Source organism: Phodopus roborovskii, unplaced genomic scaffold, assembly GCF_943737965.1.
Source record: "Phodopus roborovskii unplaced genomic scaffold, PHOROB, whole genome shotgun sequence".
NCBI lineage: Eukaryota > Metazoa > Chordata > Mammalia > Rodentia > Cricetidae > Phodopus > Phodopus roborovskii.
Genome location: NW_026126638.1, coordinates 3,519,802 through 3,544,591, shown reverse-complemented (window position 1 = coordinate 3,544,591; position 24,790 = coordinate 3,519,802). Strand labels below are relative to the sequence as shown.

Here is a 24,790-nt window from a genome sequence, read left to right as displayed (position 1 = left end):
GGTCGGTGATGAGGTTGGGTGAATGTGAGTAGTGTCTGACACTTATAAAATCTGATTAAGCCTTGATTAACCAGGAAGTGGCGAAGGAGCCTCCATCAGGAGCTGTTGATGGCGCCCTTAACTGTGAAAGTGCTAAACAAAGGCCTTGGCCTGTGTGCCCTTTGCTGTACAGGAGCCTCCAGTCCAAATTAATTGCCTTGGATTCAGTGCAGACATAGTTTATTTGGTTTGTGATGCTGAGGTCTGGGCTTCAGTTCAGTTTCCTTAGCGTGATTTTTCCAGGAGCTGTCACAGAAGGAGGGTCTCAGAGCATAAGCGTGTGTGACCTTTTAGCAGGATGCTAAGAAGGGACCAGGAAACTGACACAGCATCCTACCCTACTGTCACTTTTTCGCTCCATCTGTGCATCAAAGAATACACAAATTATGTCTCCTTCTGGGTCACCTGATCAAAAACTCAACTAAGACCATTGTCCTGCTCCAGTGGGCTGCGAAGTCACTCCTCACAGGGGCTTTAACTCTTTCTCTTCTCCGTACGTTGTTAAAGAACAGACATGTCAGCTCTGTCTACCTTCTGTTGAGCCTCGGCTACAGGCCTGGCACTTCCTGGGTATTGTTTCATTTCCTCAGTGCAGTCAGCCTGACAAAGACCTCATGCTCTCTGGTATTCTTCGGGGAATTGGATGGGAATTGCATGGTCAATGTGATGTGATGTGATGTGTGTAAAGTCAGACAGCTAATTAGAAGACCCAGCATTTAACCCTCCCTGGGTTTCTCTGTCTGTGCTGAGTCTGCGGTCTTGTCAAAACACCAATTTGCTTCTGTCACAGACATTTGATGGGCACCCACTGAATACAGGGCATTGGCTGTGCCCAGATGTAAGAGCAAGGTGTACAGTGTCCTTTACTCAGTTCAAGTCTTAGTTGTCATGGTAACCTCATAGGGAGCAGGGAGGGCACAGTAGGGCAGCTACAGTCCCGTTCTATCTGACCTGGACTCCGTTTCTCCTGCCATCGTCCCACCTTGAGACCTCAGTTTCCTCAGCTGTAAGAGAAGGTGGTGATAATAATAGTATGCTTAGCTCTTAGGGCAGATTACAGGACACAGTGTATTCTGCTGGCTTAGCACGGAGTCAAGTGCATAGTAACTATCCAGTACCTTTGATGAGGAACACACTCAAGTTCCTGTGATGAAGAGTAAGGTAAGTCACACCCTTAAAGCCAGATGAGAGCGGAGCTCAAAAGTCAGCAGCCCTGCAGCAAGGGGCCCATGGTACCGAGGGGTCCTGGCACAGCATGGCTCTGGGTTCTTGTTTTCTAGTCATTACCATATTTAAGGGCAAGGTGGAGGAGGTGGAGCTGCCAGTGGAGAAGGTGGACATCATCATCAGCGAGTGGATGGGCTACTGCCTGTTCTATGAGTCCATGCTCAACACGGTGATCTTTGCCAGGGACAAGTGGTTGGTAAGTGGCCCTCATGCTCTCCCCTTATTGCTTTGGTGGCTGTCTTGCCACATTTCCCGTAGCCTCCCACCTGGGAGGACCATGAGAATTGCAGAGAGGAAGGGACTAGAAGATCACGGTCTCGTGGCCCTCTCTTCAAAGCACAACTGCTTCAAGGGAACAAGTGATCAACCCTGGTCCAACACGCTCAGCTGTCAGAATGTATAACCATAGTAGAGCAGAGACCCATTTCTTCTGGTTAGGGCCGGCAGAGAGCCAGGGGTACTGTTTGCTGTGGCTTTGCTGAGCCACAGGCTGGTTCTCTGTCCCGCCTCTGTCCACCTGGGCTCCCCCAGCTTAGGGCATGCTACTGCCATGTCCAGCCAAGCTGTCCGTCCACTAAGTGAGAAATGCTGGCAAGGGGGTGCTTGTCTGGTGACTCTATGTGCAGTTCAAAATGTGATGTCTTTGTCAGGTGAATAGATTACGAGACCCATTTCCCCACAATTCATCAACAGAAACCTGGAGGGCTTATGTTTCCAGACCGGGCAGCTTTATACGTGGTAGCAATTGAAGACAGACAGTACAAGGACTTCAAAATCCACTGTAAGTCACCTTACGGTTTTTTGTTGAATATCTGTTGTGTACCGGGGTCATGTGAGAGAAACTTCAGGGTGGACAGTTAGTGTCCTGGGAGAGTTTATCTGTGACCCTACTGGGTTATTCTATGGAGTCTTTCTCACTATCCCCAAGGGTAGGGGGGGGTCTACAGAGAATAAATGAACAGTGTAGCTGGTAAAGGGTAACAAACACATCTGGGAATGGAGTGTGGGACAGGGGCAGCAAGAGTCGTGTTTGTGCAGAGAACAGCAGGACAGGTGACTTGGAGTCTCACATCAAGCCGACCATTTTGAAACATGCCTCCTGCCTATCAAATCTGTCGAAATCACTGTGACTCTACGTCACAGTAGGTAAAATATGGATTCTTCTTTGAGGTTCCTTTAAGGGTATGTGGGGAGGAGTAGAGACTTTCAGTCAGATTGTGTGTGTGTGTGTGTGTGTGTGTGTGTGTGTCAGAGGCTCATATGTAAATATATGTCCATAGTGTCTTCTCTTGGGCCAAATGGCTCTACGTGAGCCAAAGTAAGAAGATCATAAGTTTGAAGCTAGCCTGGGCTACACAGCAAGACCCCATATTTCTCTCTCTACACAACTCCAAACAAAAGCAAATGTGGTAGCCCATTTCTGTAATCCCAGCATTTGAGAGGCCGAGACCAGAGGATTAACTCAAGTTCAATACCAGCCTGGGCTACAGAATAAGGACCAGTCTTAAATAAAACAAGACAAAAACAAATTTTAAAAGCCACCTTTGGCAATATTTTATCTGGATCTCAAGGACCATTTTATTTCATTTTAAAAGTTATATTTCTTAGTGGCATGGGCCTGGTGTTTGGTGGAATTTCTGTCAGGTGAGAGATGGCCATGTCACCTGGGTCTGCACATGACAACTGAGTGAAGAGTCCCTTAAACAGCACTCAGACCTGGAGCAAGAGGCAGGAGCTCTAACCTGCAGAGGTGACTTGGGTGAACGCTTTGACCCCTGCCAAGCCCAGGGTTTGAAATGCAGGCTTTGCCATTTACTGACCGAGTAACCCTGAGTGTGTCACCTGACTTTGAGCCCCAGTGGGAGGTGATGCCCTCAGTCCCAGTGATTTGCAAGGACTAAATTAGATGATGTATGCCAAAGAACACCACTGTTTGTGGAGCATGTAGGAACAAGCTAGGTCTAGCCTCTGAAGGAGAAGAAGCCACTGAGCAGTGAACAGAACCAAGCATGGTGTAAATAGAATGCAGCTTACCCCAGAACAACATTGTGGAGAGAACATTCCAGCACACTCTTCACACACATCTACTTAAATATTTATCGAGCTCCTAAGAAAGCTCTTGTAAAGAGCTGCCTTCTAGTTTCCAGAACAAAGTCTCCTCCTCCCCACCTCCCTCCCTGGAACCTGTTGGGAGCCCTTGGAGCAGTCACATTGCAATGAGCAATTCTGAACCCATTAGAGGAAAGGACAGTGGCTGCTACTTAGGGGACAGCCAGCCCAGAACTGGAGAGCATGCAATTTATTCTTGCAGTTCCTATTGCTGCCTTTACAGCTCAGGCAAAGAGAAAAACAAATTAACAATCAAACAAACAAACACTGAACAAAACCATAAGTCAGGCCCCATTTTTTTTTCTTTATAAAGTGTTTACTTTGGGGTACTTTTTAAAAAGGCTGAGGCTATAGTTCTGTGGTAGGGTGCCTACTTGGCTCCAACCGCCAGCACCGTAGCAAAAAACCAAACCAAAACAAAACAAAGAAACAACATCAAAACCTCTAAATTCCCAAAGAACAAGATTCTTACGTTTATATTCTATGTAGGATACGGTTACGTTTTCTACTTAAACGCTTTTCTTTCAAAGACACATTTTTAGCTAAAGGAAACAGGCCTGTTTAGACAAACGTGTTTAAACAACAGCTTTTGATTGCTGGTTGCCAGGGGAACAGTTACAGGCTAATTTTAATTGGCCCAAGAACCACAGGAGCAATGTGAATGCGGGGCTGGTCCAGCCCTACAGAAAGTAAACTGTTGAGGTTGAAAGCTTTTTTTCCTCATCACCTCTCCCCTCTCCCACTCCTCGCCTCCCAGTCTCAGCCATGAGCACACAGCACAGAACAGGCCCTGCCTTTACTCTATTGACCAGCTAAAAGGGAACCTGGCAGAAAGGACCAGGTGCCTGACCTGCACTGGCTCAGAGGAATGTGCAGGCGTGTTTGAATCTGAAAGAGGGGCAATCAGTAAAAACCATGGCCGACTGCAGGAGAGACTTACAGAGTCTCAAAGTCAGCTTGTATATTCCAGACCATCCCTGCCACAAATCACCCAATACTGGACTCTCCAGCCAGTTGAGGGGCAAGAGGGTGGGGAGCCAGAGGGAAGGCCTGGTGTAGAGGCAGCTTTACTGTAGCTGGAGGGCTGGGGACCACTTGGTTTTTTCCACTCTATACCCCCCACATCCAGAGCTCTGCTCTCGGACTTACACATTTTTTTACATGAGGTCCTTTCCCCATTTTTCACTTTGCTACTGGCAGCCTAGGACGCACGAGGATATTATAAACACCTTCCGTTCTGCACAGTGAGGCCGTATGTGGGGCCTTGAGAGACTTGTTTTCCTCTGGAGGCATTCTGAGCCAGTAGTCCTGGCCTTCAGCCCTCACAGAGAAACTCAGATCTTTCGGGCCAGAGCGAGGAGGGTCGGGTGCTGCACTTTGCAATGTGGAGCCTGTTGGTTTCCCAGGAATTTGTACTTGTTTGGCTGTTTGGATTTCTCTGGGTGTGCTTCCCTCAGATGCATCCTGACCTGATTGAGGTTAAATACAATGCTTGCATTGATTATCTCATTCATCATCCATACTAATATGTATGTTTCTGTCTGATTTTCCTCATCTTCAGGGAACTTCATTAAAAAAATGTGTTTGGTATCATACTATAGATGCTTTTCCTCACTGTGCTTAATTTATGGTTATTTTTATGAACCAGCTTTAGATTTATTTATTATTTCCTCCATGTGTCTATCCACTCCACTAACAGACTGATCCCAGGAACCCTTCTCTGATAGTGTGATTCTCATCTGGAGAATTTCATTGGCCTTTAAAAGGCATGTTTCTCTCTCCCTGATGAAGCCTTCTACCCATCTGTTGTACATCCTTTACTTTTCCCACCGGATTCCTTAATGTGTTTGTTATAGTTACTCTATAGTCTCTGTTGAGCAATTCTAACATCTGAGTTGTGGCAGAGTCTGCCCTAACCCTTCTCTTTGGATGGTAGGTCGTATGTGTGCCCTTTCCTAGTATCTTATAATTTTTCACTGCTGCCAGGCATTGTGTGTTAAATGGCAACACAGAGAGACAAAGGATATTTATACTCAGACAGGAGGCTTTTTCCTCTGGCAGGCTTTTGGAATAGGGGCTTCAGTCAAACGGGCCTGCCGTCACGGGCTTTTGGGTTGCCTTAATAACATTTATTGGGATATGTCACTGTTTGAGAATTAATGTTAATGTATCAACAAAAGATTTTTCGGGGCTCTCCAATGTTACTTTAGATAAGCAATGGCAGTTCTTCAATGGACAATAGTACGTCCTTGCAATAAAAGATTGGCATGCCTGGCTCACATCCTCCCCTTCTGCTAAAAGAGAGCCTAGTGGGAAACGAATGGTCAGCAGAACCAAGAAAATGCATTTCTGACGGTGCTGGATACTCTGGTACTGAGTGGCTTGAGTGGGGCAGTCTAGCTGGGGATATAAGACATCAGATGGCCCCGGTAAATGTAACTAGAGGATGAGGCACTGGCAACAAAAGACACATTCCATTTGTGAATACCTTCAGCTTGAAAAGAGCCAGCTGCAAGCCTGTGCTGTGCCAGACTCTGTGGGTACCAAGGACATGGATGGAAGGGTCCCCAGTAGCTGGAAAAGGGTTCACTGATGCTTTGAAACTTTAAGTTCACAATTTACAACCTAAAAAAAAAAAACCTCAGACAATCAAGCAACATGAAGGTTTTCCAACTCTGGGTGGAATGGCCATGTCTTTAGAAGTCCAGCCTCCTGAGTCTCCTGTCTAGAGATTCTGGTCCAGTAGGTCTGGTCAAAGACCCAGAGCTGCACTTTAAAAAGCATTCCAGATGATTCTAGAACCCACAAACACTGAGCCAAATCCTTCCTTTTACAAATAAGACAGGAGAAGAGGCTTGGTCTGCACAGGGCTGCTCAGCGTGGCACTCAAACCACATAATGACAACTGCCACATGTAAAGGTCTCCTTTTTGCACCTAGCACTGTCTCAGGAACTTTGTATATAGTGTCCCATCAATGCTCATAAGGGAATAGCCATCATTATCACCAACAGCTCCATTTTAAAGGAAAAGACACCAAGGCTTAGAGAAACTCGTGCCTTTGTAAAGTTACACAGCAAACAAACACCCAGGCCATCAACCATCCTCTGAGGATTTTGTTGAACATTTGCATAGAGCTTTTCCTGGAGGGAGGGGGTACAGGGACTGAAAGAATGTGCTCAGCTGCAGGCTTCTTAATGGAGGGGTTTAATCCTAAGGCAGTGAAGTGTGCCTCAGTACACATGTGTCCTCTGGGAAGAGAACCGATAGCTGCTAGATCCGACAAGGCAGTCCTCTCTGTATGTATGTATGTATGTATATATATGTATGTTTTGGAGGCAGACTAACTTTGAACTCACTTTATAGCCAAGGCTGACCTTGAATTCTTGGTTTTCCCACCTCCAGCTCTGAGCACTAGAATCAGAGGTGTGTCCACCACACTTAGTGTTATGCAGTGCTGGAGATGGAAGCCAGTCCCTCAGCATACAGACAAGCTCTGTACCAGCTAAGCTACTTCCCAGCCCCGACAATGTCAGCTGGGAAGTTCAGCAGCAGCCATGCCTAGCATCGTCTCTGCAAGCAGGAACTCACCAGCCCTCGCCCTGGGGAAATTATTGTTCTCTCTGCCTGCTTCTCCCCACCCCCAACCCCAGAGATCTTTGTGTACCTTAGAAAAGAACAGCAATTCTTTTCATTGGCCATTCACACCTTCCTCTTCCACACCCACTCTCTTCAACACACACACACACACACACACACACAGGACCTGAGTTCCCCAAGGCAACATTTGTGTGGTGAACACTAAAAGAAAATTTAATAAGATTTTAGACAAAAACATCTTTACTTCAAAGCTTTTATGAACCCTGCAGAATAAACAGATATATGAGATCCAGCTTTCCAGGGACCAAAGCCTGGGTCCAGGCTGTCCTCTTGGGAGGAAGAACTTTGTATGCCTGGCTGTTGTTACTTTGGGACACAGCTGAAGGGTTAGGAAGTCAGCTTGGCTCCTTTTTTAGCTCCATTTGGTGTCACTGGGCTGGTGTGTGACTTTGGGTCAGGCTTTGTGTGTGATCCAGATGTCAACTTATCTGGGCCAGTTTTCTCATCTATAACCTGGAGGTGCTATCAAGGGTTGTTGGATATCTTAGGCAAAGGTTGCTAATCTGAAATAGGAATTAGCACTATCACTGAAGTCTTAAGCCATTAGACTCAACTCACCAGCTCCTGTACCCTAATTCTTCCTCTTCCCAAAGCATCTCATGAGTAGCCCATGCCACCCAGAGTCCCATAAGAATGGTTACCCCCCCACACACACACACACAACACATGATGTCTTATGGAGTGAACCCTCAGTGAGTACTTTTTGCTTTTCAGACTAATGGCATAGGGGTAAGGTGAGCATCCTCCTGGATCCACCAGCTGAGCAAGCTGAGGTCCTGAGAGATCAGGGCAGGAGTCTGCCCAGTGCCCAGAGAATAAGCTATGATGCCGGGACTCCAACCTGAGTCTGTTTCATTTATGAACCTGTGTTTTTCTCAGTTGCATTAAAGGTTCAGATGGCCCCTAGGGGACAGGAAGTTTGAGCAAAGGCCTAGAAACAGGAAACTAAATGGCCTGGAAAGGAGACAGCAAGCACATACCAGAAGAAGTCTTGTTGTCTTCTGGATGTGTGAACTTCCAGAAGTTTCACAGCCTCTGGCTGATCTAACAGAATGGGAGGCTTGCATTTTCTAGAGGTGTGAATGACACCGTGTGAAGCAGCTGTTGGTTCATTGCAAGGTCCCCCTTGTAGGCGAGTGGTACTTTCAGGGCTCTGATGGAAGGGCACAGAGGCTTCACCCTGCCCCCTTGTTGTAGGCAGGCTGGGCTAGAGCACGGGGGGTGGAGGGGTGGGGGAGGGGGAGCTTGGCTGAGCTGGGGGTCCTACTGCCTGCTTTCATGCCTCACTCTGTTTCCGCAGGGTGGGAGAACGTCTATGGCTTTGACATGACCTGTATCCGAGACGTTGCCATGAAGGAGCCTCTGGTGGACATCGTGGACCCAAAGCAAGTGGTGACCAATGCCTGTTTAATAAAGGTCTGGAGATTCGTCTGCGTTGGGCCTGGGTATGCAAAGGACCCAGCTGTGCCACTCTGGAAAGTCCCGTAATGTCAGTTCCTGCAGAGCTCCCCACCGAGGGCACTGAGGCCGCTTTGGTCAGAGCCTGGTGACAAGTCAAAAGCTAATGTTCTTACTGAGCAGAACTGTGGAGACGACTCCAGAGTGGCACTGCTGGAAGTGAGACCCAAAGCGGTGTCCCTGGCACACTGCTGGGAGGCAGGAGGCATGTGGGGACTTGGGACAGGAGGGCAATTTAGGGCTGAGTGTCCACCTTGGGGTAGACCTCCCAGACCTCATGATCCTGCCACTCCAAGCGCGTCAGCTTTGCATAGCCAGAGCCTCCAGCCTTGTCCTGGTGCCTCCTGCTTTGTTTGTGCTCTGCAACCCTTTCTTGTAAGTCATCTCCAGTGTAGATGACTGGCTAGTCAGCATTTTGATTACCCAAAACATGCCTAGTTACAAATAGTAACTAACCATAAGCATTGAACCTACCCCGGCCACTTTTCCTACCCTAGCTCCTCCCCGGAGGCAGCACTGTTCAAGGCCAGCTGGATCCTTTCAGCCTTCCCTTCTGTGTTTTAGCACTCCTATGTACTAAACGACACTGAAACAGATACATGTGACTACTTGTAGTAGTTTAGGTTGAAAGACTTCCACTGCATAGGATGCACGTTCGCTTTCTGTTATAAATCCATGACTACTTATGAAAGCCTCATCAGCCCACCTGTCTCTCTCATTACACTGGGGCATCCTTGTCTTCTCTGGGACTGGTGGCTTGGAACCTTTCTAGCAGAAGTAAGGACCAATTCATAGCCTCCAAAGTTGAAGGGATGTTTCTGAAAGGCTACTGTTTGCTCACGCCAAGAATGCTCCCTGTAGGGATCCACTGCAGACCTTGGGAAGGGCTACTTGGGAAAGGTATCACCTGATGAGCCTCACTTTGCAGCATCCTGCCTATGAGGTTTGGCATCAGATCTGAGTCTTGACTTCTCATCCCCAGGCTTACAGTACTCCTAGCTCATTATTTTCCTACTGCACAATGGCAGGGAGCCATTATGAGGAAATATGCCTACCTCTTCCTATAAACCCATACCCCTGAGACCTTTCCCTCTTGGAACTCTGAACAAGAGCAAGGAGAATGGGGGAAGCTCACTCTCAGGGCATGACACACCCCTCAAAATTCAGAAGAAGAGCTGTGGCTGAGTTCTCTAGTCTCTGTGTTCCAGGAGGCTAAGGGAGAAGGTAGAGGTCGAGACCTCCATGAGCAACTGTCTCCTCAAAAACAAATGCAAGAATGGGAGAATTCAGATCAGTAGTTCGGCAGTAGATCACCTGCCTAGCATGTACCAGGTGCAGAGTTCAATCCCCTGTACCAAAAATAAACAAACAAATTGATTAACTTATTTATTAGTTGATTTCAGAAAAGATAGGAGACAACCAGTGCTATTGAATTTCTCAAAACAATATGTAGCAATCACTGCTGCCACCAGGCACCTGCACGAAGCAGCTTTAGCTTGGAGATAAAATCAGTGTTCTGGGGCACCACTAAGTTACCTTCTGTCCTTGACAAAGTCCCATTGCAATGTGGACACTGCCTTCCTGTGTGTCACCTGCTGGTGGCCTCACAGATGGACTGGGTTCTCCCCCACCCTCAGCCCCCATCATCTCTTTTCCTTTCCCTCCTTATCCTTCTTCTAGATGGGTACCTAGGCAGCAAGATCCTTGGCCACCAGACTGTACTTGGGTGTATCTGTGTGCCAAGTAGCCAGACTGGACAAGGAGGCTGGGGAAGGATGGGCATCGTATCTGTTCCTCCTGCAAACTCAGAAGTGTTCTGAAGATGTCTTAGGACCAGGGACTCCACTCTGCGATGATGCCCCTTTGCCCGCCTTCCCTGCCTCACTGCCATCCTCTTCCTATTAGCATCTTCTGAGCTAGGAGGGGGACTGTCTGCCCCTGCCGTGCTGGCTCCCACACCTCTCTCTCTCTCCCTGCAGCATCTCACTGAGCCTTCTGGGAAAACACTTGCCCTTCTTCACACACTTAATTGCTGTTTTCATAGCTATTAACACTGCTGAGTGTGACACTTTATTATAATTAAGACTCTGTTTTGACCAGACTCCTGCCTGGAGACATCTATTTGTGACATTATTGAGAGGTGGGGTAGCAGAGGCCAGGCGCTCTTCTGAAGCTCCTTCCCTGCAGACCCTTGTGTTATCTGGGGTTGCCTGAGGCCAAGGCAGTGAATTTCCTTGAGGTCTCCAGGGTACAAATGAGAAACAAAGAACCCTTCCAGCCATAGCGCTTGGGCTCTGGGGCATCAGTGGGGATAACTGTGACTGAGCTGTGGACTATGGCGTGCACCTGAGCCCACGGCCTTTGTGTCCCCAAAGCCCAGCCAGGTCTGATCCTATTCCCACAGATGGGACCCATCTACCTCTACTGTTGTGGCATCAATGAATGCACAGCATCATTGCCCTTTGCCTGGAAGCCTTTTGTTTCCTCAGAGGCCCCCATTAAAATGCAAATGTCTCCAGGACCTATGGGACACTGTCAGCTAACACAAGACATGACAGATGACATTTGGTTGATGGATGGTCTGAGGCTGTCTGGAGATGGGATTCCTGCTAGATGATTTGCATGGTGTGTGTGTGTGTGTGTGTGTGTAACCATGAATACGAGTTTGTTACTCAGCACTGGAAAACTCTAATGACTCCAGAGCAGGTTGTTGGGGCCAGGAGAAAAATCCTGAACATTGGCAAGATCAGGATTTGCCTTGGGTTTACAGGCTAGTGGAGGGAAACATGAGGGCACTTGAGGTAAAAGGACTTGAGGATCTGAACCACCAGTGGCTCAGATGTGTGGACTGCTGTTCACTGTGATAGCTAGCTGTTTCGGATTCTGTAACCCTGAAGGAAAGTTACTGATAAGAAAGTGTCTGCCAGGTATAGTAGGACACACCTGGGATCCCAGCACTAGGGAGGTAGAGGCCAGAAATCAGGGTTCAAGGCCGGGCTCATCTATTTAATGAGTTGGAGACCAGCCTGGTCTATGTAAGAAGACCCTGTCTCAAAAGCAAAAACCAAACCAAACAAAATGAATCTCTGACTCCTGCTTTTTGGAACTCCATTACCAGAAGTTAATTCTGCAGCTAATTAATATAAAATAAAAAGTCTTATTTTCTCCAAAGAATGGGGAAGATGGCAAAGGGCTACTTTACTGGAAGACCCTAGGGAATAGAGGAAAACCACTTCTCTGGAGGACCAAAGACAAGCAACTATAGTCAGGCTAGACAATGAAATGCAATTTTCACACAGCAGGGTGGCTTCATTCAGAGTGTCACTTGGAGCAAAGCCAGTGTGAAGCCAGTTACACATTGATGGCTGCAGAGTCTCCCAAATTAATGGCTTTGGAATCAACTAAAGGGTGTGGGGTAGAAGCTTATTTAAGCTTCCACTAAGTAATGTGTGCATACATGTTTGTGCATGTCTGTATGTGTATCTATGTGTATGTGAGCATCTATATATGTGTGTGCATGCGTTTTGAAAGTGACAGAAGAGAAAGGGAAGTAATAGATGGCGAAATTATCAAGATCTGGGTATAAGTCATGGGGAATCATTGAAGGCTGCAGACCAAGTGTGACACTGTTTGAGTGTGTGGGTGATTGGGAAAGAAAACCCAGGAAGGAAGGAAGGAAGGAAGGAAGGAAGGAAGGAAGGAAGGAAGGAAGGAAGGAAGAAAGGAAGGATTCTAGGCTGGGGGTCCTGTTCTAGGAGGATGGTGAGCCCAGCAGCTGTTAGTGCTCAATTATTTGCCAAGGACACACAAGACAATGAAATATAGCTCTGGTCCCCAAAGGATCCATTCTAATGGCAGGGGCTGAGGATGGAGGATCTAGAGAAAGATGTGAGGACTGTGAGAGGACCTGCATGAGAAGGAGGCAGAAAAGTCACCAGGTGCTTATGTACACCATCCGTCACTGCTCGGTTCCCCGAGGCATTCTCTGCAATGCCCAGGGAACTTGCCGATGAAGTGTGGCCTGGAGGGACCATGAGCACTGAAAAAGTCTGACATCTCCTCTGAAGTGGTTTCCTACCCTGGAACAATGCCTGCTCTCCCAGGCAGGGTCTCTGCTGAAGGAGTGGGGTGGAGAGCAGACTTAAATGCAGACAGAACTCAGCAGAATTGGGATTCCCAGCAAGAGGGTGAAGGCCTCCGTGTCAGTTGGAGCAGACATTTGGCTTTCCCTGGAGGTGGAAGTCAGGAAAACAGCTGTGATCTCTCCACTGCTGCTGAAGATGCTTGGACCAGGAGGGCACTATGTGGTGGGCAGAGGACCAGCATCCCTGGACTGTCCATAAAGGTCAGGATGGATGGGATGCTTTATACCGTCTGTGGTGGCCGATCTAGCCCAAGGTTCACCCTCCTGTTAGTTCTCATTCCCCATCTTTGGGCTCTAGAAACTACGTAGTGTCCAGCTCATAGAAGGCTCCATCTGACCCTGCAGCCCAGCGGCTTGCTGCTAACTACGGCAGGGCTTCACTTTCTAACCCTACACCTGCCCTCTTCCTGGTAAGTCTGAGAGCATCTCCCCTTCTCCAAGGGTCATGGTGGCTCACTCAGGACTGAGATCAGCTTGGGTTCCATGACTCCATTCCTTTTTCACAAGTCCTATGACTTTTGCAACCCCTTTCCCTTTAATGATTCTAAAAACACAGAGACAAGAGCCCTTTGCCTAGTGCCATTCTGTCTCTTCATGGTTCTTGTTGCTGGGTATCTGCACCACTTCCTGGAGCCACCAGCCACACAGGGGTCTGACTGTCTCTCCCAAAATTCCCCAAGTAGTGGTTCTTGCTATACACCCCAACACGAGGGAAGTTCTTCTTTAAGTTTCTCTGGCAGGCATCTGCCTGGATGCCTCTTAAGTCCCCAGTAGGGCTTCCTGCCTCAGACCAGCCAATAAAGGAACAGCAGGTCACTCAGCATCCTTCACACAGAGAAGAGCAGCACACAGAGGGAGAACAGCTCTCCATTGCACTTGCTCCCCATGCAACATCGATTTTCAGTCACTCTCCAGCTGAACTTGGGAGAATTATTAGTTCTTTGTGCTCTACTTTCCCAGTCCAAACTGAGACTTCTCATCTCATGTTTCCCCCTCTTATTTATTTTTTAAACCTGTCCAGCCTTGTTATAAATGGTCAGTGGAATTTCCTCCAGCCACTTTATGCTTCAGTCCTGAGGCAACACCTAGTGTTCTTGACTTGGAGAACTTGAATACAAACAAACAAACGAACATCATGGTGGGGGCTAGGGAATGAGTCTCCTTGCCCCTCTCAGAGTTTTCTTCCAGGTAATAATGATGCTGAGCAGGGGGGACCCACAGTTTGTGAATGACTAGGGGAAGGGAGCGGTGCTGGGTTCGCCACTGGAAGCCACTCTGACTTGCTTTGGTGATGTGTGGTCACGTAGATCACTCTCGTCTCAACTCTTAGCCCCTCTCTCCTCCTCCCCCAGCAGCTGTCCCTTCCTGGTTACTGAACCAGGTTACTGCTCAGATCTGGATTCAGTTCCATTTGCACCATTCCCCAAGCATCCTTCGCCTTAGAAAAACTGGAGGAGGTAGCTGGAAGGGCGGTGGGTGTGTCTGTAAGTCACCCCAAAGTAGTGGCTAATTCAGTTTCTCTAGGGGTGAGCCTACTGGGCCCTGGCATGCCAGAGGTTGTAAGCCTGTGGCTTCTCTCTCCTCTGGGTTGCAGGAAGTGGACATTTACACTGTGAAGACGGAAGAGCTGAGCTTCACATCTGCCTTCTGCCTGCAGATACAGCGCAACGACTACGTCCATGCCCTCGTCACCTATTTTAATATTGAATTTACCAAGTGCCACAAGAAAATGGGCTTTTCTACAGGTGGGCTCCCCACTCTTTCCCTCTATGCTTTCTTGAGGCTCACAGGTAAAAACCAGGGCTGGCCTTAACTTGGCCAGACATCAGTTGGGGCTGTGATTTGGCATCTCCCTCTGAGGAGAGGAGGCAGCCCCCACTCTCTTGCATGATAGGGGTAGAATTTCTAGAGCTGAGAGCCGGCATGGGGGCCAGCAGGATCTCACTCTGGCCTCCCCTTTGTTCTTCTAGCCTTGCAGTCTTTAAGAAAAGAGTTTCTATGAGACACGGTATAGTTACAGGATATAGGCTGAGCTTGTTGCAAAACAACGTGAGGTACTTTTGAGGCTAAGAGCAGACTGTGGCCAAAGGGACCACTGTGAAGGAGGACACTCTGGAGGTGCAAACATGGACAGTGCTCAGGGAGACCATCATGCTAGCTTAGTTACTTAGATCTACCTCAAGCTGTGTCTTGTGTTTGAATGTGCCTGTGTGCTCACTTGTTTGAGCACACAAGTATGGAGCTCTTCTAGTTTGCTCTCTGCTGCTGTGATAAACGCCATGGTCAAAACAACTTGAGGAGGAAAGGGTTTATTTAATCCTACAGAGTACTGCTTATCACTGAGGGAAGCCCAGGAAAGAACACAGACAGGAACCCAAGGACCCTGCTTATTGGCTTATTCTCAGGTTACCTCCTTTTTTATATATCCCAGATACACCTGACTAGGGATGGTAACCATCTACGGTGGCTGAGGCTCCCCACGTGGATTAATGATGAAGAAAATACCTCATAAACATGCCCACAGGCCAGTCAGATGGAGCCAATTCCTGGAAGTTCAGAATATCATGTCTCCACATTGTTTTGACTAATAGTCCAAGTCTTGCTGTCTCCATTCCTGGGTTTACAAGCTGCGATTATGAGGGAGGGCTCATCCCCATTCACTTTCACCCTGCTCATGTAGGATGCCCTACTTAACACTGGTGAGGGCAAGGTAGGAGACATGGACTGGGTAAGGCGATTCCCTTTTGAACATTTTAATTGACTAATATTATAATGTGTGTTATGATGTGTGTGAGGAGTGGCTTGTACATGTGAGAGTCAGAAGACATGCCAGAGTTGATTCTCTCCTTCTTTGTGTGGGTTCCAGGGACCAAACTCAGGTCATTAGGCTTGTGTGGCAAGGGTCTCTGGCTGCTGATCCATCTCACTGTGCCTGTCCTCTGGAGATTTTTAATATATGTTTGTCTGATTAGCAATTTGTGGAAATAATCTGTGTGAGGGGCAAGAACAGCACGGGGTGTCCTGACCCCTGTATCACCTATGCACAAGTGGGAGGTGATAACCTCTATGCAAGACTACCCCTCTCTCTCTCCCTCTCTCTCTCTCTCTCTCTCTGGGCTATGAAACAGCCTCTCTCTTTCTTCCTGCTTTTCCCAGCTGCATCCATGCATCATTAAGCCTGTGATTGTGCTCCCAGAAGATGACTTCCACTATCATTTGAGTCTGGGTAACTTAGAAAGAGTAGAAATTTATTGGCTCAATGTTCTGGAGGTTGGCAAGTCCAAAAACATGGTGCTGATATTAGCTTGGCATCTGATGAGGGTTCCATGCTGCCTTATAACAAGGCAGAGGGTACCAAAGGCAAGGCAAAGAAAGCCTCAGAAAGAGCTTTCCTGGACAGTAGCCCTCTCCTATGATGTGGTGGCTGAGTAAGAATGGCCCCCTTAGGCTCATATATTTGAATGCTTAGTCATCAGGGAGTGACACTTTTGGGGAAGGGTTAGGAGGTGTGGCCTTGCTGGAGATTGAACTTTGAGCTTTCAAAAGCCCACACCAGGGCTTTCCCTCTGTCTGCCATCTGTGGATCAGGTTGGAAAGCTCTGCTACTGTTCCAGCCCCATAACTGTCTACTTTCCACCACGATGGTCATGGACTCACCCCTGAAACTGTAAGCAACCCCGTCCCCAACTAAATGCTTTCTTCCATAAGAGTTGCTGTGGTCATGGTGTCTCCTCACAGCAATGGAAAGGTAACTAGGCACGTGATAACCCACAGGTTCATCCATCCATGAATAAATTTGTATATCGTGAGGATAGAACCCCAAGGCCCAATTACCCCTTACCCCCCAAAAAAAGATTTCAGTTCTCACTATTGATGAACTCACTGACGATCACATTTCCAACACATGAGCTTTGGGAGATACATTCAAGCCATGTCCTTTTTCTAGTCTGCTTTGAGAGACGCTTCACCTCCTTTGGGCCTGGCAGGGGAGGGCTCCATGGCTTGGTCCTAGCCCTCTAGTGGGTCCTCAGACTTTTCCTCCTTGCTGGGCATGCCCAAGCTCTTATCACTCACAGCCACTGTGAGCTCCCTCCCATACCCTAGGCTCAGGAGACTTCATCATCACCAGGCTATTGTTTATGCATGTTCCTTTGGGATGTGACCCAGAAACAGGAGGGTTCTTTATCAGAGGGCTTCTGTTACCCCTTTCTTCCTGTAGTGCTCTGCTTGAGCTTCCAGGGCAGAGGTCCAGAGGCTGAATGACCTCCACATGAGTTCCTGGAGACTGTGAGTGTGCCTTTGGGGGCTGAGTGGGTGTGCTAGTGGCAGGGGGAATGTAACCACTTATTTCTTAGATACTTGGGGACAGAGAGGTCCTTTCACCTGTGGACAGGAGGCAGGAGACTTTTTAAGCATAGTCAATACCAGGCCAGGTGAGGATCTCTGTGCGTTTGAGACCAGCCTGGTTTACACAGCCAGTCCCAGACCAGCTAGGTTACAGAGTGAGGTCTTGTCTCAAAACAAACAAACAAACAAACAAACAAACAAGCAGACAAGCAAATCTTGTCCAAATCCCGAAAGTGTTCTCCCAGATCCAGTGCACAGCCTCTGACTGCAAAGACTAGTATCTCCCCGGCTGTATCGTCTAGGCTGGACTGGAGCTCTCCTGGCCCTGCTCTGGGCCATTGCTGAAGGCTGTCTTCCTTCAAGGGTCAGTAAGTGAGCTGAGCTCTTTTGCCCAGTGGGTAGGAGCAGTCTGGAGAGGGGATGTCAGGTTCTGCTTGAACCGGAAGGATAAAGGGGACACAGTCCAGCAATGGAGAGGGGAGGATGGTCGTGAGGGAGCCATGGCATTTAGCCCCGTCTCTTCCATCTCCCAATGATGATAGCTCAGAGTCTGCCCTGTGGGTGATGTGACAGCCAGTGGCAAGGGCACGCTGAAAAAAGCTATAGGTGTCTAAAGCCTGGATCCTGGCCCATGACTCGTACTAAGGCTTATCTTTCCTTAAAGTGATTTACTACGGGTCCCAGCAGCCTACTGAACTTCTATCTAGAGTTGATCCCCTGGCTCTGTGGTGGCAAGGCTGACATTCTGATGGCCCCATGAGGAGGAGGCTAGGTTAAAGCTCAGCCCAGACTCAAATCTGTTGCTTCTGGGCTTCCTGAAAAAAGGTGAGGACTTGAAGTATCTTGAACCCCAGGCTCAGTCCCCTGTCTGTTGACCATCCCCCTACCATTACCCTTCAAGCTGAAAGCTCATGGTAAATCCAGGGGGAAGGCTCTCCTCTGTCTTTGTGCCATTAGCAAGCCATATTCCCTCTTGTTTGAACAGAACTCCACACATCTGAGCTCAAGAAGGATTTTTGTAGGGCCTAAAATCTTTGATTCCTGTGTCTGGGTTCAGTGACTCTCAAAGTACAGTCTGAGGACAATAGCCTCAGCATCCCTCGGATCCAGGAAGGCCTCATCCTACAACCACCAGTTCAGAAACTCCGGGGTGGCCCATCCTTGTGTCTTGGCAAAACCTCCAGGTGGCCAGGCTTCCTACTCAAGTCTGAGAAGCACTGCCTTCAGGAAAGACCATCTTGAACTAGACAGTTGAGAAATCAGCTGAGCCCGACTCCCTTCTGGTAGGGCAAGCTTGTCTCTCCACCAAGGCACGCCCCCTGCACTCACCAAGTCTTCATCTGGCCTCTAAACTCTTACTCTGCTTGACAAGAACCAGAGGAAACAATGTGGTTGGTTGTTAGTCTCTTAGCCCTCTCGTGAGGTTAGCACCAGTTTAGTCTGTCAAAGGCTTTACTGGGCCATGTGAACTTGGAACTTGGCAGAGTTTTCACTCTGGCCACTGGCAGAGTAATTTTATTTATTTATTTATTTATTTTGGCTCATGGGTACATAGAATTTGTTAAATCTCAATGTTTGGTTCAAGACATACCATCACAGTTTGAAAACCTATGCATGATTCACTTTGGGCTTATTTGTTTATTAATATAATGAGTACTCATGAACTTACCACCTAACCCAATAACTAGGATGGAGATGAATTATTAACTAGAATGGAACTAAATTATTAACTACAATGCAAAGAGTAGCTGGAAACAAATTCATTATTATTTCTGTTGGAATGTAAATGTACGAGTCATTGAGCGATACTTAATTAAAATATAAATATCAGCTAAAACGGATGATGAATAAATGATATATGGTTATATTTATAATTAATAAATGTAAATAAACTAATTTGTATTCACAGAAGAGCTCCCTTCGAGCCCACCTCAGAACTTAGTGGCTTAGATGCTATCAGTATCTCTGAAATTTTTATCTAAATGTCCCATTTCTAGCTGTCCTGCTCCTAAGGCACTATCCTAAATTAAGTACTCCTGTGTCCTGGCTATGGTAAAAAGAGTTTTCATGCAATCATGCATGTGCAAAAGCAAGACATTGGTTGTGGGACTCTGTGGAGTCACCCTTCCACTCCCTGGCAGGTGCCCTTCCTTCTGGTTCCCCACTGAGTTTTCCATTTCAGACTCAGTGCAGCCAGCTCTGGGGGTCCACTCAAAAAAGCAAATCACATACTGTGTAGCTTGCAAATGCTGCTGTTAATGGTTCTGGCTGCTTTACAGCATCAGGCAGAAGCATCCAAGGTTCCAGGCTCTACCGGCCAGGGGCACAGCTGTCCCTGTCCCCTTGAACTCATCCTCTGTGAGGGTGGGAGGATCTGATGCTGTCATGCGGTCCAGGAAAGATGAAGATGTGAGGTGGGTGGAAGGCAGTGGCCCTCAGGGAATCTGGCTTCAAATATCAGTTTTTCCAAGGTAGAACGATAATCACCAGAGATGCCCTTGAGCTTGTGACTTTGTGGGACTCAGGCAGCCTCTTTCCTGATTTGTCATCCCATGGCACTGAGTCATTTTCCAGGTTAAAGAAGCCTCTGTGTGCAGTCTTTAACTTCCAAGAAGCTCAGTAGGCAATGCAGCTCTAAGTACATAGCTAGAAAACTTACAGCCTACATAGAAACACTAACTTCTTAACCTTTAGGAAGTGAAACAGGAAGCCCAGTTCTCTTCCTCAAAGCACAGGAGGATAATTTCACGAAAGGCCACTCCCAATGGCTCTCCTGGCTCACTATGTTTCCACTCCTCACCCAAGGTCATAGTTCCCAAAGTGCTGCCTGTACTCTCCACTGCTTGCCTGATGGCCTTCTAAGGGTGTAGGATCAACAGGAGGGGTGGGGGTGGGGATGCAAGGCTGTGTTCATCTGGGTGTTGTTGGACAAATCCAGAGCCACACCTGGCACACAACACCCGAAGCCGAAGACCTTTGAATACATGTTCTTATACTTGCAGCGTTGCAGACAGTATTAGTTATACTCAGCCTAAATGTAGACTGAAAAGCATCAGTAATCTAGAACCAGGGAGGCTAGGCTGATGTGTGGGCCCAGAATAGTCCCAAGAGGAGCTCGTTGTCATAATGACTGAAAACTGTGGCATCCTGGATGGCAGGTTGGGTCTGGGGAGAGAGGAAAACCTAGTCACTGATAAAGAGAGCTGTAGACCTCATTCACAGCTCTGAATGCATGGTATAGCATGAGAGCCACCCTGTGCGTTGCAGCACTCCAGATAACCCAGCAGAGTGCCAGAGTGAGGCAGGGTACCTTTGCAGGTATCCCTCAGTTTATGGATGGGTACTTACACACCAGTTCATGTAACGAATCACTATCAGCTGCCACAGCTTAGCGGGCCCCTAATGCAGTTTTGTTCTAACTAATAGGTTGTAAGTGGGGTGTCCGTATGATTCAGCTTTCAATTAAGGATTCTTTGGCAAGCAAAAGGGTGAGCTAGTGGTGATTGTGCTTGGTGAACAGACATGAACTGTGTCCCCAGTCACAGAGGGATGTGTGGTCACCCTTTGTGATCCCTCTCTCCCTTACAATACCTCAGAGGATAAATAGCATGACCTTTATCCCACGTGGTGGTGCAGGATTTCCAGGGTCACAGAGCAAACCTATGGCAAAGAAGAATATAGAACTAGGGCCTCTTGTCCTTCTCACCACATCTACCCAGGAGAATGCAAGAGAAGCCAGCCACTTTAGCCACAGGGGCAGATAATATGTCGTCACGCCTGCCCCCCGCCCCCCCCCCCCCCGTGTACCGCCTCCCCGGAGTTATTGAATTAGAAACACAAGCAGAAGCCGACCAAGCTTCTAAATTCTGCTGTTTCTACTGGACATAGTGGAAAACCCAGATGAGAAAACACGTTGAGACAGTTAGGCCATGGCTACTGGTTCCACTATGGAAATGATGTTGGGAAAATCTTTTGAGACAATATCACTTCCACCCAGGGATGGCAAGAATGCTCTGTGGCCATTCACTGAAGGCCGGCTGGCCTCCCTGGACAGCAGAGCTAAGCCAGCGAAGCTCAGACCCTCACCGTCTCTGATTGGGTGATAGAGGAGGCAGCTCCAATCCCCTCAGCTGAAGGTCTTCAGGAACAGGAGAGGCACCTGTCTGAGTGGGCGGAGGTAGAGATGGGGGCGAGCATGCTGTCAGTCACACTCCCAGCCTTGCATTCTGCATACACAGCCAGAACTTGTCTTTTGACAGTTTATTTAGAGGTAATTGGCAGGGAGCCTGCTGAGAGCAGGTGGTGTGTAGACAGCAGCACGCATTGTAGGCTGGGTCAGTGCTAGCTGGGCTTGAGGCCCCAGGGTCTGCAAGCACAGGCTGTGCTATCTCAACCCTCCTTCTCCGTCCTGACACCCAGGCTGTGCTTTCCGGTGACCTTGGGTATTCATTGATTTATTTCCAAATGCACACACTGAAGGCTGCCCTGGTCTCTACCTGACCACTGACATTTGATCAAGCCAGCTCACTGCAAACAAGGGGTGGGGGAGGCCACTTTGCCAGCATTAAAATAGACCTTGGGGGGTTGAAGGATACGTGAGGTCATACTGCATGACTTGGCGCATGACAGCTGAGCTCACTTCGGGTGGTGTCCTCAACACCTCCGGGAGGAACAAACAACTCGGTCCCCATGGTTGTAAGTTTCAAGTCCTCCTGCAGGTGCACAATTGATTCCTGGTAATCCCCCAAGCCAGAAACTCCCATGTAAACAGTCTGCAATGTGTTTGAAGGGTCCTTATGCCCTTCCCAAGTCTTGTTGCTGCTAGCATTGGTTTTAGGCAAGAAGAAAAGTCCACTGGGGGAAGACAAGGGTCTAAGTCAAGAGGAACTCACCCTAAAGTGAGTCTTCTGTAGCCGTAGGTCTCAGCTGAGTATCTTTGGGCATATCACACATCCCAGGATACTGTGCTTTGGGCTCTTGACACTGCCCACTTATCAGTGTCCACCTGGCACTTGACTCGGTGCTTCTAGATTGAATTTGGTGAGAGCTAAGCAGCACTAAGGCAAGGCTGGCCTGGCCTCTAGGAGCCTGCAGAGGATGTAAACAAGTGAGGAAGAAGCGTTTATATTCTGAGGCACTCTAGACATGGTCATGACACTAATTCTGAATGCCTTTGGAGCACCCGATCCAGGTTGGAGTGGTCCAGGAAGGCTGTCCTTGAAGGATGAGGATGTAGTGAATGGGAGGAGAGTGCTCCAGAGGCAGTCACTACTGAAGGAAAGGACTGCATCCCAAGACACAGGGCCCCTCCCAGTTAGCTAGAGACTACATGGGATCCAGTGACAAACAGTGGGAAGGTGCAAGCATCACGATGCCCTTAAAATATGCAGGAAGGGTGATCCGTGGAGTAAGAATCCCCTTCTTTCTGGTCCTGTTGGGAAGGCACAGCAGGAACCCAACAGCAGAGCAGGGCCAGGGTGCTGGTACAGCAGCAGGGCAAACTCCCAGGCAAGGGAAGCTATTTGAGGGATGGAGGAGTAAGGAGGGGTGATGGTTGAGCTGCTGAGTTTGCATAAATGATGTCATAAATCTACAAATGATGGAGATAGATAGGATGGTCTGCTCTATACACCTTACACTCTGAGTTGCTACTGCACTAATAGAGGAGCCTGGGGGGAGGCACATTAATGCTAATGGATTGGTTGCTGAGGGGCTTTTAGCTACCAGATGCTCCCTGGTAGAGGCTGCCTGTTTTCTGACCCCTCATTAAGATCCAAGCTCAGTGAGGCTGGGGCTGGGATGGGAGGAAGGGCATTTGGTCCTGAGTCAGGAGTTCTGAGGCTTGAACTAGACACCCGCCCCCTTGAGTGTTGGTGCGTGGTCGTGGCACATGAAACCCCAAGGCCAAATTCTTAGCACAAAGGAGATTTATTTTCCCCAGAGGGACAAAGAGCAGGGAGAAAGAGACAAAGACAGGAGATAGAGGACAAGGGGAAAGGGGAAGACACAAGAGAAAGGGGACAGGGGTATTTGTCCCAGAGAGAGAAAGGATGGTATCTGGATAGAGAGGAGGCAGGTGTGGTGCATAGGCAAATGGCAGGTGACAAAAAAAGGAAAGGGGAACCCAGTGTAGGGATGAGCTGTTTAATTTTAACTGTGCATGCTAATTAGGTTAGCCAAAGGGGACTTTTAATTATGGGGCTTCTGATAGTCAGCCTCGGGAGGATGAAGTGGCCAAATAAGGGAAGGGACCTTAGCAGCTAGCTTTAGGAATGTGATCTAAGGGTTTAGCAAGACAGAGGGGGTGGGGGAAGAGCAGGCCTCTGCCACAGCTCTGTCTGTCATGCTCAGGCCCCTGTTTGCCAGGCTTGAGTCCTGCACCATGGGAAGCTCAGCACTTCTGGGCAGATCCGAGGCCTCTCGTTGCTGACTTTGTTCATGTCTGATTCTTTGGACTTCCATTTCTGGTGTTCTTCCCCAGCCCCCGATGCTCCCTACACTCACTGGAAGCAGACCGTCTTCTACTTGGAAGACTACCTCACTGTCCGGAGGGGCGAGGAGATCTACGGGACCATATCCATGAAGCCAAATGCCAAGAACGCGGTGAGTTTGAGGGGGCTCCCAGAAATCACCTGCCCCTGCCCACTCTAATGTCTTGTGTCCAAACGGAAAAGCTTCTTGGGGAGGCAGACAGCAGCTGTGTTTGCAGATGACCAGGCCTAACTGGACGACCTCAATGTCGAGTCTTTCAAACCCCAGTGGCTAGAGGCTTTCTGGACTCTGAACCCAACCTTGAGGACAGCTCCTGGAAGCCCACAGGACAGCCTTTGAGAAAGGATGTTGTATAAATGGGCTCTGCCTCAGTTAGGGTGAGCTGAGCCAGGAAATGCAAGTGCCTGGTATAGAGTGAGTGTTTGTTGGGCATTTCGGCAGCTGGCCTGGTGGGACCTTTCTCAAGTGTCCCTGTATCTATCTGCACAGACACTGAAAGTCTGCAGGGTGACTGAGGGTGATGTCGAGCCAGAGCCATTACTGACCTCAGTTATCACCTGGAGGAAAGAAATCCCAGGACTGCTCTCATGTGTGGGCATGAAGGCTTAGGTTAGATGTCAGAGCCCTTCCTATGAGGATAACAGGCCACCAGAATGGATTCCTGAGGACTGTCCACGGAGACCCCTTAGCTAGAAATGCCTTTGCTGCCTGTCCCTGTGGTTCCGGGAGAATTCCTATGCCTGGGAAGAGCTGTGATCTCCTACCCAGACTCATACTGTGGCCCCTTTGCTCTTTCTTCACAGCGAGACCTTGATTTCACAGTAGACTTGGATTTTAAGGGACAGCTGTGTGAAACATCTGTATCTAATGACTACAAGATGCGTTAGCACATATGAGAAGCTGCAGAGAGCAAGCAAGAAGAGGCACTCACTTCAGTCTGCCACGCTGCCCCAAGGAATACTGTTAGGAGGGCCACACTCAACAACCAGAGCTTTCCACTCTGCCTTGAAGATCGGTGAACTTGCTGGGGCTCTCCTAGGTCCCACCATGACAGGGAGCTCCCAGCTCCTCCACTCCGCCCCTGGAGCCCTTCACAGAGGCTTTGTTGTTGTGCTGTGGTGGGGGCTCCGAGGATGGAAGCATACCCATGTGCCCCCATTGTCCTCCTAAACTGACTATGGATCTTCCAAGTTTTGCATGCTGCAGACATCTAGGACAGACTACTTCCACTAGAACCTGGAGACTTAGTGTCTTTGATAGCATAAGCCAGATTTTCTGTCTGTGCCGTGGTGTGTGTGAGTGTGAGTGTGTGTGTA

The 24,790-nt window shown here is 48.5% G+C and overlaps 1 protein-coding gene across 1 annotated transcript in view; it reads left to right on the top strand.

Moving 5' to 3' along the window:
- Positions 1-24,493, top strand: part of Prmt8 (protein arginine methyltransferase 8) — a 79,661-nt gene extending 55,168 nt beyond the window's left edge. Inside the window, exons 5-10 of the mRNA XM_051173222.1 lie at positions 1,320-1,462; positions 1,960-2,047; positions 8,334-8,449; positions 14,230-14,380; positions 23,464-23,585; positions 24,278-24,493. Of these exons, the coding sequence (XP_051029179.1) occupies positions 1,320-1,462; positions 1,960-2,047; positions 8,334-8,449; positions 14,230-14,380; positions 23,464-23,585; positions 24,278-24,361 (704 nt within the window). The 3' untranslated portion in view covers positions 24,362-24,493. The remainder of the gene's footprint in view (positions 1-1,319; positions 1,463-1,959; positions 2,048-8,333; positions 8,450-14,229; positions 14,381-23,463; positions 23,586-24,277) is intronic.
- The last annotated feature ends 297 nt before the right edge of the window (positions 24,494-24,790 follow it).